The 13,162-nt window shown below is 47.2% G+C and overlaps 1 protein-coding gene across 7 annotated transcripts in view; it reads left to right on the top strand.

The window, feature by feature from the left end:
* The window catches only part of LOC137372378 (LIM and calponin homology domains-containing protein 1-like), a 503,856-nt gene that overhangs the window by 260,394 nt on the left and 230,300 nt on the right, over window positions 1-13,162 (top strand). For all 7 annotated transcript variants that reach the window (XM_068036287.1, XM_068036300.1, XM_068036294.1 and 4 more), the window contains exon 4: window positions 10,144-10,250. In XM_068036287.1, coding sequence (XP_067892388.1) covers window positions 10,144-10,250 — 107 coding nt within the window. The remainder of the gene's footprint in view (window positions 1-10,143; window positions 10,251-13,162) is intronic.

The raw sequence follows: 13,162 nt of genomic DNA, 5'->3' as shown, positions 1-13,162 counted from the left end.
TCCCAGCTTGTTCCTGGGGAAGGGACCTCAATTATAGTCATGGCAATGGCTGCCTGCACGGCTGTGGCACTGCCGCAGGAGGGTTCACCCCTCTGAATGCCAGGGCTTGCCTGCCTGGTTCTGGCACATTGAGTAAAATATCATAACTGGCCTTTGAGGGCATCTCAACATGGAGGCACTCTCTTTTTTTTCCTGCAGCCTCAGCAGCGGCCACCACTATTGGTGGCACTGTCGAGCTGCCAGCGCTCTGATTGGGCCGGCAGCTCTGGGAGGCAGGCCTGCCGTCCTCAATTGGACAGCAGTCCCGAGGGTGGACTCCTATTGGCTGTCGCAGGTAAAATGCTGCCCAGGGTCCTGCCATCAATCCGTGTGGGCTCAGGTCCATCTTTTGATGCCAGCAACAGGACTACCCAGGCTTTGATAAAATTCCAGCCTGTGATTTTACTATACACCATGACTAACTCAATGGCATTGACTTTCCTCTGCCTAACACCCCATGTGTGTCTGTCTCTGGGTGTTAGAAAAGGGTAAAGGTGCTATTAGGCCTTTTTAAAAATTCTTTCATGGGATGTTGGCATCGTTGGCTAGGACAGCATTTGTTGCCCATCCCTAATTGCCGTTGAGAAGGTGATGATGAGCTGCTTTCTTGAACTGTTGCAGTCCATCTGGTGTGGGTGCACCTACAGTGCTGTTAGAAGTGAGTTCCTGGATTTTGTCCCAGCGGCAGTGAAGGAATGGTGATATAGTTCCAAGTCAGGATGGTGTGTGGCTTGGAGGGGAACTTGCAGGTGGTGGTGTTCCCATGCATCTGCTGCCTTTATTCTTCTAAGTGGTAGACGTCGTGGCTTTGGAAGATGCTGGCGAATGAGCCTTGGTGTGTTGCTGCTGTGCATCTTGTAGATGGTACACACTGCTGCCACTGTACGTCTGTGGTGGAGGGAGTGAATGTTTGTATATGGAGTGCCAATTAAGCGGGCTGCTTTGTCCTGGATGGGATCAAGCTTCCTGACTGTTGTTGGAGCTGCACCCATCCAGGTAAGTGGACAGTATTCCATCACACTCCTGATCCGTGCTTGGTAGATGGTGGACAGGCTTTTAAGGGAGATAGGAGGTGAGTTACTCGCCAGAGAATTCCCAGCCTCTGACCTGCTCTTGTAGCCACAGTATTTATATGGCTCGTCCTGTTAAGTTTCTGGTCAATGGTAACCCCCAGGATGTTGATAGTCAGGGATTCAGCAATGCTAATGCCATTGAACGTCAAGGGGAGATGGATAGATTCTCTTGTTTGAGATGGTTATTGCCTGGCACTTGTGTGGTGTGAATGTTACTTGATACTTATCAGCCCAAGCCTGGATGTTGTCCAGGTCGTGCTGCATATGGAACCGGACAGCTTCAGTATCTGAGGAGTTGCGAATGGTGCTGAACATTGTGCAATCATCAGCGAACATCTGCACTGCTGACCTTATGATGGAGGAAAGGTCATTGATGAAGCAGCTGAAGATGGTTGGGCTTAGGACATTACCCTGAGGAACTCCTGCAGTGGTGGCCTGGGGCTGAGATGATTGGCGTCCAGCAATCACAACCATCTTCCTTTGTGCTAGGAATGACTCCAACCAGTGGAAAGTTGGTAGGGCTCCTTGATCCCACACTCGGTCAAATGCTGCCTTGATGTCAAGGGCAGTCACTCTCACCTCACCTTTTGAGTTCAGCTCTTTTGTCCATGTTAAGATCAAGGCTGTAATGAGGTCAGGAACTGAGTGGTCCTGGCAGAACCCAAACTGAGCATCGATGAGCAGGTTATTGCTGTTTAAGTAGGGCTTGATAGCACTGTCGACAACACCTTCCATTGCTTTGCTGATGAGCACAGGTCTTCAGTACAACTGCCGGAATGTTGTCAGGGCCCATAGCCTTTGCAGTATCCAGTGCCTTCAGTCATTTCTTGATATCACACGGGGTGAATCAAATTGGCTGAAGTCTGGCATCTGTGATGCTGGGGACTTCAGGAGGAGGCCGAGATAGATCATCAACTCGGCACTTCTGGCTGAAGATCGCAGCAGCATTTGACCGAGTGTGGCATCAAGGAGCCCAAGCAAAATTGAAGCCAATCGGAATAATCTGCGACCACCGAAAGCATTTCCTGCAGGTGTGTGCCCACTTCCCGGGAAGCAGCGACAACGCCTTCATACTTCCACAGTCCCAGGTGCCACAACTTTTCAGACCCCCCTGTTCGCCTTCAGGGATGGATTCTTGGGACAAGGGCTACCCATTGAAGGCATGGCTACTCATGCCTGTGAGGAACCCTCGCAATGCAACGGAGGAGAGGTACAACACTTGCCACGGCTCTACCCGAGCTGCCATTGAGCAGGCCATTGGGCTGCTGAAGATGAGGTTCTGTTACCTGGATTGATCCGGTGGAGCTCTGTAGTATGTCCCAGCAAGGGTCTCACGTATTATGGTGGTCTGCTGTGCTCTGCACACTCTAGCACTGCAGATGGAGGGAGGCCTTGCATGAAGAGGACATGATTAATTTCCACTCTTCCACGACAAGGAGGATGTGGAGGAGGCTAATGATCAGGCAGCACTGTATCTTGAACCCCTTGCAGCGGAGGCCAGGCACAGTGAGCGATGGGCCAAGGAGGCAAGAGGCAGTTTCATACTTACCTGCTTCGAGCCACCATGATGGTCTCTCAGAGTGAACTCAATAAAGATTCACCTCTGATTTCTATGATTTCAGTGCATTCTGTTTGTCGCCTCCTTTCTATATGGGTTCTGTGCCTACTTGCCAGTGGAACCACGTGTTAAGGCCCATGTGAGATGTTTATCAAAAGAGGGCTGTGCCTACACTGGCAGCCCATTAAGGGGGAAGTGTGTAGTCAGCATCTCACAATTAAGGCATGAAAGAATAAGCATTTTCCACAATGAAATTCAACTTTAGTAATGAGAAAACTTTATAACACAAAATAAAGTGGAAATGTCAGACACCCATGAAACCCTAAGTGTGTCAAGGTGGTTTTCTTTATACATTTGAGTGCCTCTATGAGGTGTGACCCTAGCGCTAGCAGCTGGGCTGGAGGCAGGCTGCTGATCAGGCTGACCCTTGGCCTGGGATGATTTTGACGGCCGTCCTCTGGCTGCCTGAGGCTTAGAGGGTCCCGGCTGCCTGAGGGTTTCCTGCACAGATGAAGGACTCTTCTCAGGCATCGCAACTACTGGAGCTGGGCTCACTGATGGAGGAGCTAAGGAGCTACTGTCCACACTCAGAGCACCCTGAGGGGAGCCACCAGCTGTGGCGGTCAGCCTCTCTTCCTCCCTTTCAAGGCTCACTTGAACCTCCCTACTGACCAGAGGAGGACAAGGAGCTGGAGAAGATCTGGGAGCCCCGTCCTTCTCTCACCTTGCCACTGCTGCATTCAGCTCATGGCCAAGGTGATGCTGTGCAGGTCTGTGCGTATTTGTGGGATCTGGCTCTCTATGAGGGTCGCCAACCTCCCGATGGAGGAAGCCATGTGCTCACATGCCTGAGACATGGCAACAGTCATGGCATGGATGGACTCCTCCATCGTCTGCTCATAGCTGTGCATGACCTCAGGCATCTCCACCAAATGTTGCCTTACCTCTCTCTCAAACTCCAGCATGCCCTGTGCTATTGACATGAAAGGCTCATCATCAGCCTGGGGCTCAGTATAGGCCTGGCCATCCACAGTCCTCTGACTATCAGAGCCCTCGGCTGTCTCAGCCTCAGTTAGCTGCTCTGGCGTGTGTGGAGTGCTCTCACCAGCTTGTGACCCTGATTCTACAGTCGAGCATAAACCCACCGAGGTGAAAGTATCTGTGCTGGTGGAAGGTGCAGGAGAGTCATGTGATGGTGCATCCTCTGACTGCTCCGCTTCAGAGGTTAACTACTGTCCCACTTTTGATGGAGTCTCCTGCGGACACCGACCTGCATGAGAGAACACAGACATGTGTGGGTTAGGCTGTGCAGATCTTGTCATGATATCTGTGTGTGATGTGGATCTCCAGAAATGTGTTGGATGTTGATTGAAGACAATCCTCACTCTCTTGTGCAGAGCCACCTGTCTCACCATCCACTATTAAACAGCTGCCCTGGAACCCTATTAACTGCAGTGCTTCATTCTCAGCTGCTGAGGGAGGACATATGTCTGCCATTCATCTGCAAGTTACCGAGGTCTCCCTGTTGTTATGGGCCAGATTGTCCTGCAAGTAGAAAGAGGGAGATAGGAAGAACTCACAGTAAGTGCTACAGGACAGGTGTGCTATGGGCAGCCCTTCGTTCCCTGCTGGAATTTACAATGTGGCTCATCCCCTCTGAACCTTCTATATTCTCAATTGTGTTCTCTACCTGGTATCTATCATAAGCAGACTTTTTCTTCTTTACCTTAATCTCTAGTTCTTTTGACATCCAGGGAGCTCTGGATTTGTTTACCTTGCCTTGCCCCTTCAAGGGAACATACCTTGACTGTGCCCGAACTATCTCTTCTTTAAAGGTAATATTAATCATTTTAAGTTGATGCACCAGCCAGCTCTCAAAGGCCCCATTAAATTCCACCCTTTGGATAGGATTTTATCTTGGAAATGGAGGTCTTGACCACTGGCAAAAGTGGCGCGAGCCCCACGTCGCCCTCTCTGGGGAAGGCCCACCAGATCATGCCAATTAGGCACTTAAGTGGGCAGTGGCAGGCCTTCCCTGGGATCAAGGATCCCAGTGGTAGAAATCCCCCCTCCCTCTAAGAGCTGCTGGCCAATCAGAGGCCAGAAGCTCTTTAACCAAGCAGCACCACTGTGGATGTGGTGGCTGCTGCTGGTGGAACACTGACCTGAGGCCCTCGACCCAGGCCAAAGGTACGTCAGGGCGGGAGGGGTTTGTGAGGTGGGGTTTGCGGTGGAAGGGAGTGTATGGGGGTCGGCAGCAAGGATGGGGGTGTCTCTCAGCGGGTCCACCCTCCCTTCTTGATGCCAGGTCCCTTAACCAGGCACGAAGTGCCTTTTAACGAGGGACCCCACCCAGAGCTGCAAGCAAACCACATGACTTTGGTTGGCGTGCTCCCCACGCAGCGACAGGCCCACCCGTGGCGGTGGGATGAGGCCCTTCTTTGGGCATTAATTGCTCACTTAAGGGCCTCAATTGGTGGCGAGGCACGAAGGCCGTTCACAGGCCTTCCCGCCCCAGACTTAATTTGGGTGGAGGCGGGAAGGTGGTGGGGGATACCCCACCACCAATAACCTGCCCGATTATATGCTCAACCAGCCTTCAAACCCAATGCGGGGGAGAGCATAAAATTCCCCCCTTTGTCTCTGTTCATGTAGAAACAACAATGCTTCACGTTGGTGATATCTTGTGAACTCGTTTTGAACTGAATTATTACCCTCATACTTCATACATATACATTTGTTGAAATTGCGCTACCTGAAATAAATAAAAAACTGGGATGATTTGTTTGAAATTCCTCTGCCCCTATTTTATTTGACACCAGACCTGCCATTTTGGACGTCGCCACTCTGGTTAATGCCCTCTCTTAAACGCACACAGCAAACAGAGGGAAGCAGGAGGAGCCTGCGTGTGGCTTTGCCAGGGTAGCAGGCTTCTTCATCTTAAAATCTACTTAAAATAAACAGATTAATGCCTTTGTTAAACTAGTGGCCAGGGGAACTTCATACAGTTGAGTACTAAAATTCCACAGTGCAATTCTAACTTATTGATGATAGAAAATGTCAGAATTATATCTTATATTAGTCAAATTTATTGAAAAATGTATTATTGACCAAAATTTTAGTCGATAATCAAACAACACATACAAATGAACCAGATCGTGGAATCATTGGCAACAAAGATGGCCTGTTTGATATAAAAATGGCATTCGCCTGCTTTGGCCATGGCCCAACCGAAAGACGTCTTGGTGAGGGCGTTAGCACAGATGTTATGTGCGTAGGTCAGAAGTATGCAGAGTGGGAAGATAGTGACGTAAGTCAGCATCTCACGCTGATTTGATGCCAGATCTGTCATTTTGGACCTCGCCACTCTATATTCAGCGAATCATCCTTGTGCATTCCCTTAATACCTGTATTGTGGGTGCCATTGCTGGTTTAGTGCTCCTACCCCAGTGACTGCAGCATGGTTGGTGGAAGGCTGCTGTCTTTCACTGTGGGACACTGTAGATGGCCTTACAGGATGACCTCGAGCAGCTCTGGGCCTAGGAGGCTCAGCTTCAGACTGCACCACCGTAGCATGGGTGGCAGCAGTCAGGACTGATTGTCTGACGGGCAATAGCAGGGGCATTGGCGGGAGCACGAGATTTCATGACATCGGTTTGAGCTTCCACTGCAGTACTCAGACATTGGACTTCGACTTGTGCTTCAATGGAAGCTTGACATTGGCCGTCAGATCCTGCTTCATGGTTGGATACACAAGTGTTCTCATGGAGTTGGTCACCACTTCCACATTGGAAAGGAATGTCTTCTGGCTCTGCCCAGTGCTCTGTGCCAGTTTGGAGCTGGACTCCTCCATGCTCTTTGACCATGACATCAGGCTTTCTGGCAGGCCTACCAATGCACCAAACATCTCTGTGTGCAAGCCCATCAACCCTTTTCTGTACGCCACCCCTTCAAAGTCCTCATCTTAGTGATCGGTAGCGGAACTCATGTGCAACCTCACCCTCCAGGGAATCACCTGTGTGATCCTTTCCCCTTGACCTCGCTGCAGGCCACTCATGCCCGGTTACTCACCATGTGCAGATCCTGCCTCTGTGCTACCCTCTAAAGTTTGCGCCGTGTCTAAGCTGGTGGCTGTAAGTGTTAGATCAAGTGATGGTGTTTTTTCCTCCTCAGTTTCTTCTTCATATTGGACTTAAGCCTCCCGCACTACTGCTTGGCCAGGTGATGATAGTTCTTGGCTGTCTGAAAGTATAAAGACAGGGTTGGGATGAGGGAAGGGGTGGGGGGCAAAATCAAGAGGTGCGTGGTTACACCATCTGCAGATTGTAAATAATAACATTGTGGGATGAGGGTGGAGTGGGAGCTGAGAAGGTGCATTAGGTAAGAAAATACCATCATCCTTAATGGTTTCAGCCATGTCACTGGCCACGGCCTCAGTGACCGCAGCTCCAGTGATGGCCTGATGTCAGGGGCTATTCAGTTTAGACCCTCATAGAATCATGAAGCAGAGAAGCAGTCCATTCAAGTCATTGTGCTGGCTATTTGACAGAGTTAACCACTTAGTTCCACTTCCCTGCTCTTTTCCCAATAGCCCTGCAAATATTTCCTCAAGTATATATCCGATTTCCTTTGGATAGTTACTACTGAGTCTGCTTCCACCACCCTTTCAGGGAGTGCAAAACAGATCATAACAACTTGCTGAGTAACAAAAACTTGTCTCATCTCTCTCTTGGCTTTTTTTCTGATTATCTTAAATATAGATATTTTAAAATTCCAGGTTTTCCAAATGTTTGTGCAAATTAATACTGGAACCAATGGGATGCATTTTCACCTTGTCACCTGGGTGTAAAAATAGTGTTGAGAATCGTTCATCTATTATAGGAACTGCCTGCTGTCAATTTCCATTGATCCACAATGCTAGTTTTGTGTTGGGGCAGAAAGCTGAAAATTTACCCTATTATTTCAACTGTCAGGCATAACAGCATTTCAGCTAGTTGTGTGACTGGCATTATTCCTTGGTTATAAGTATGTTAAATAAAATATTGTAGTTCTGATTCTGTGAGATTGACAGAATTGGGGCTGTGGTTGCCTATGGCTGGAAGTGAGGAGTGCTGGTCTGGTTAGTTTTATAAAGCTGGCTTAATTTCCTCACTATAGGAGCTCCCTTTCCAGGTGAAATGGGTACAAGGAATCTGACCAGTTTTGATTGGGGGAGAGGGCAATCTAGTGACGCAGCAGTACTTGAAATGATCCTCCTGATATTTAAAGGGGAGCTGCATTTTTGCAGTGCAAAATTTGGCACCAAGATTCCTCAGGATCTCTGTCGTTTCCAAAAGCTATTGACTAGTGATGCAAACAATGAAACCTTGAGTGTCAGTGATTGTTTACACAACAGCTTAAGTTGTTTGTATAATTAAGATGTATAATTTATTCTACTTTATAGGGCTGAATTTTACCAGCCTCTCATTGTCAGGGGTTCTGGCAGGGGGGGGAGGGGCCCTAAACTGCTTGTGGGAGCGTTCCGCCACGACCCCCGACGCCGAGAAGGCCCCACTGCATTTTACTGGCGGCAGCGAGGCCTCGGTGTGGCCCCCCCCCCCCCCACCGCTTGGTGGCAGGGCCTTCATTTAAATAGTCAAATCAATGCAAATAAATTTACTCCACTTACCTGGTCCCAGCGGCCGTCCAACACCGATTTTATGGCCGCCAGCCACACCTTGCGCGCCTTCGGGTTCTGAGGCGAGACACTGGTGGGGAGGGGGGAGGGGGAGGAGTGAAATTATCAGAGTGGGAGGGGGGAGAGTTTGGGGGGAAAAGTTTTCTTTTAGTGGGCAAGGCCCAAAAATAAAGTTTGTGGTCATTTGGGGGGTTGGTAGAGGGGCTTTCATTTTGTATTGAACATTGGAGACTCAATGGCAAATGAATGTTTCTTTAAAAATGTAAATGCTCCTGAAGGGCTTGAAGCCCTTTAAAAATGACGCCTGTGCGGTGGCGCTGGACACCGCTGCCAGGGATGGAGTGGCTACCCCCTCCACGTCATCGGGGGCGGACACTCCGCCCCCTCCATTTAAATGAGCCCAGCGCGAAATATCGCGGGGGCTCAGCAGTGGCGCTTCTGTGTCGGAATGCTACCGAGTTCAAAGCGCGCTGCCGCGATGTGTGGCACGCTAATAAAATTCAACCCATACAGTCTTGCAAGGGAATGTTCACAGTTCCAGTGTTGAACAGAAAAAATACTTTGAGAAACAACCAAGCCATATCATATCCTTATTGATGATTGGGAGATGGCACTAGTTGGCTTCTGATGGTGCATCACTCTGCATACTGGTGTCTCTCACTTCAAAAACAAATGCTTGCTGGAGTTGATTGGAATGTGAGAAAATCACAAAGTCACACGGTAACTGCAACAACCAATTGACTCTAGCAGGGCAGTCCTATGCTGCAACCACTGCTCAAAGGAATTATGGTTCTTGCATCAGTTTCAACAGTCATCTCACAGAGGCACCAAAGTATCTGAGAAACTTTGAATAATCCAGTCATCCTTGACTTGAGGCTCACCCATGTATAGATTTAGGTTTTCAAGTATCCTTGCTCCTTTTGTATTTTGATTATGATTTGATTATGATTAGAGATACAGCACTGAAACAGGCCCTTCGGCCCACCGAGTCTGTGCCGAACATCAACCACCCATTTATACTAATCCTACACTAATCCCATATTTCTACCAAACATCCCCACCTGTCCCTATATTTCCCTACCACCTACTTATACTAGTGACAATTTATAATGGCCAATTTACCTATCAACCTGCAAGTCTTTTGGCTTGTGGGAGGAAACTGGAGCACCCGGAGAAAACCCACGCAGACACAGGGAGAACTTGCAAACTCCACACAGGCAGTACCCGGAATCAAACCCGGGTCCCTGGAGCTGTGAGGCTGCGGTGCTAACCACTGCGCCACTGTGCCGCCCTATTTTATTATCTTTATAATTTTACAGGTTCCATGTATCTCACTATTTGGGGCAAAAATGAAACCAGCCAACTGGAAAGCACAAACATAACATTTTCAAGGAAGGGGGCTGTTTGTCAGGAATAAAACAGGGTGAGATGTCAGGACATCAAGAAGCAAATTTGGCTCATATTTATTCCACAAATTCTGTGTTTATAAATTAACTATTTTCAAAGCATTACGTTAATTAAATCAATTTTTTTGTTTGTTCAAATAGTTTAAGTGTTGATTGGATTAGAGATAACATACACGCAAGATAAAATAATATAATTTGGCACATTTTGTTTGAGCTGTGCAGGTTATAAACAGGAATGGAGCAGCATGGCTGTAAAATACCAGACTATCAGTGTAGGATAGTGCCATTTAGTCCGAGTGTAAATTAAATCACACTTGCATGGAAAGCACTGATGCAATCATTTAGTCTGGATGGATGCTGATAACATAAATGTGTTTATGTTTCTAACAGGACAACATTACTTTGTTTTTGAGAGCATGTGAAGAGCTTGGACTTAAGGAATCACAGCTTTTTGACCCAGGTGATCTCCAAGATATGGCCAACAGGGCTACAAGCAAGTAAGTAAAAAAAGAAGTGGTGGTGAATATCAAATGGAAGGAAAATTACTTGTACAAATTGTGAAAGAATTTCAAAGTGTAGTTGCTTTGAATTCATTCTCAGTTCTAACAATAATTAATTTGATATGCATATTTCTGTCATTTAAATACAATAAAATACATACAAACATCTTGTAAGTAAATTCCTGATAGAAACTTTGCCACATCCAATTTTGGTTGCAATCAAGCCAGTTCTGTACAATTTTGGGGATGAGCAGCCATTTTCCCTCCCTGACCGCTTGGTCTTCATCCTGTAAGTAACAGGAGTTTCTTGTATTTGCAGTGCATGATGCCTTTTTATTTGCTAAACATGTTGGGACTAAATTAGATGGCCCCAGCAAGCACTCGACGTGCTATTCATTGGCTGGGGGTCAATATCGTGAGAGGCTAGCACCATTTAAAGCTAGCCTGCGTTGTTTAAAGCTAGCTTGCAGCTCTTAAAGGGGAGATGCGTTGTGGCTGCAGCAGGTGCTGGGAATCATGGTTGAAGAGAATCTGACCTGGAAAAGAGTGAGGAATGACACAACAGGAGAGGGAGGAAGTTCCAAGGTTTTTGTTCACTGCTAGAGGTCTTGCTGGAGGATGTGGAAAGGAGGAGGCATGTCCTGTATCTGCAGGAGGGAAGGTAGTGCTCCAGGCACATAGTCAAAAGGCAGTGGGAGTAGATAGCCATGGCTGTCCAATGCCATCTGTCTCTCCAGCATGAATGGGAGCAACAAACTGAGCCATTACCCATCAATTAAACATCATGCATAATGGCATGCTAATGATGTCAGTGGTCACATTGACAAAACTTTAAGGCTTATGATGGAATTGAAAGACACATAATTACTACATGGTGGAATGTGCCTTTCAGACAACAAAGGCTGATGATTATCAGGAAAACACATTTAATTAAAGTAAACATGATATATTTGTCTCACCCGTGAATACTTATATGTGTCAAGATGTCTTTTTAATATGTTTGCGGGTGCTCCTTCGCAGTGTTACCTCTGCGCTAGCAGCTAGACTGGAGGCAGGTTGCTGTTCAGGATGCTCCTTGGCCTGGGATGACTTTGGCAGTTGTCATCTGGGGAGGCCTGACGTCTGGAGGTATCGGGGTGCCTGAAGGCCTCCTGCACCAGTGCAGGGCTGTCCTCAGGTGTCATGGGTGCTGGAGCTGGACTCACTGGTGGAGGAGCTGAAGGTATCCACACTCGAATCCCCCTGAGAGGAGACCCCAGATGTGGAGCGCAGCCTCTCCTTCTCCCTCTCAAGGATCGTTGGAACCTACCTGCACTCCGGAGAAGGACTGGCAAAGGGAATACCCTCCAGGCTCCTGGTCCTTCCCTCACCCTGTCACTGCTGATATGTAGTCATGGCCAAGGCGAAGGTTTGCAGGTCATTGTGCATCTGTGGAATGTAGCTATCGATGAAGGTCACCAATCTCTCGATAGTTGAAGTCGTACGCTCAAATGCCTGAGACATGGCAGCAGTCAGGGCTCCTCGATCATCTGCTCATGACTGCACAATGCCTCTGGCATCTCTGCCAAATGTTGCCTTACCTCTCCCTGCAACTGAAAATAGCGAATGTAACTCCTTTATTCAAAAAGGGAAGGAGACAGAAAGCAGGAAACTACAGGGCAGTTAGCTTAACATCTGTCATAGGAAAAATGTTAAAAGTTATTATTAAAGATGTGATAGCAGGGCACTTAGAAAAGTTCAAGGTAATCAGGCAGAGTCAATATTGTTTTGTGAAAGGGAAATCATGTTTAACCAATTTATTGGAGTTCTTTAAAGAAGTAACATGTGCTGTGGATAAAGGGGAACCAGTGGCTGTACTATACTTAGATTTCCACAAGGCATTTGATAAGCTGCCACATCAAAGGTTATTGCAAAAAATAAAAGCTTTATTTTTAGGGGGTAACATATTGGCATGGATAGAAGAATGGCTAGCGACCAGGAAACAGAGAGTAGGCATAAATGGGTAATTTTCTGGTTGGCAAGATGTAACGAGTGGTTTGCCACAGGGATCAGTGTTAGAGCCTCAACTCTTAACAATTTATATTAATGACTTGGATGAAAGGACCGAAGGTATGGTTGCTAAATTTGCTGATGACACAAAGATTGGTAGGAAAGAAAGTTGTGAAGAGGACATAAGGAGACTACAAAAGGATATAGATAGGTTAAGTGAGTGGGCAAAGATCTGCAAATGGAGTATAATGTGGGAAAATGTGAAATTGTCCATTTTGGCAGGAAGAATGAAAAAGAAGCATATCATTTAAATGGTGAGAGATTGCAGAACTCTGAGATGCAGAGGGATCTGGGTGTCCTAGTGCATGAACCGCATAAGGTTAGTATGCAGGTACAGTACGTAATTAGGAAAGCTAATAGAATGTTATCGTTTATTGGAGGGGAATTGAATACAAAAATAGGGAGGTTATGCTTCAGTTATACAGGGCATTGGTGAGACCACATTTGGAGTACTTATTGAAGGAAGGATGTAAATGCCTTTGAAGCACTTCAGCAAAGGTTTACTAGACCAATACCTGGAATGGGCGGGTTGTTTTGTGAGGAAAGGTTGGACAGGCGAGGCTTGTATCCACTGGAGTTTAGAAGAGTAAGTGGCGACTTGATTGAAACATATAAGATCCTGAGGGGTCTTGACAAGGTGCATGTGGAAAGGATGTTTCCCCTTGTGGGAGAATCTAGAACTAGGGGTCACTATTTAAAAATAAGGGGTCGCCCATTTAAGACAGAGATGAGGAGAATTTTTTTCTCTCAGAGGGTTGTGAGTCTTTGGAAGTCTCTTCCTTAAAAGGCGGTGGAAGCGGAGTCTTTGAATATTTTTAAGGCAGAGGTAGATAGATTCTTGATAAGCAAGGGGGTGGAAG

This window comes from Heterodontus francisci, chromosome 1 (genome assembly GCF_036365525.1).
Source record: "Heterodontus francisci isolate sHetFra1 chromosome 1, sHetFra1.hap1, whole genome shotgun sequence".
NCBI classification, from domain to species: Eukaryota; Metazoa; Chordata; class Chondrichthyes; order Heterodontiformes; family Heterodontidae; genus Heterodontus; species Heterodontus francisci.
Note: the sequence above shows the minus strand (reverse complement) of the source record. Positions and strands in the feature narration are given on the sequence as shown.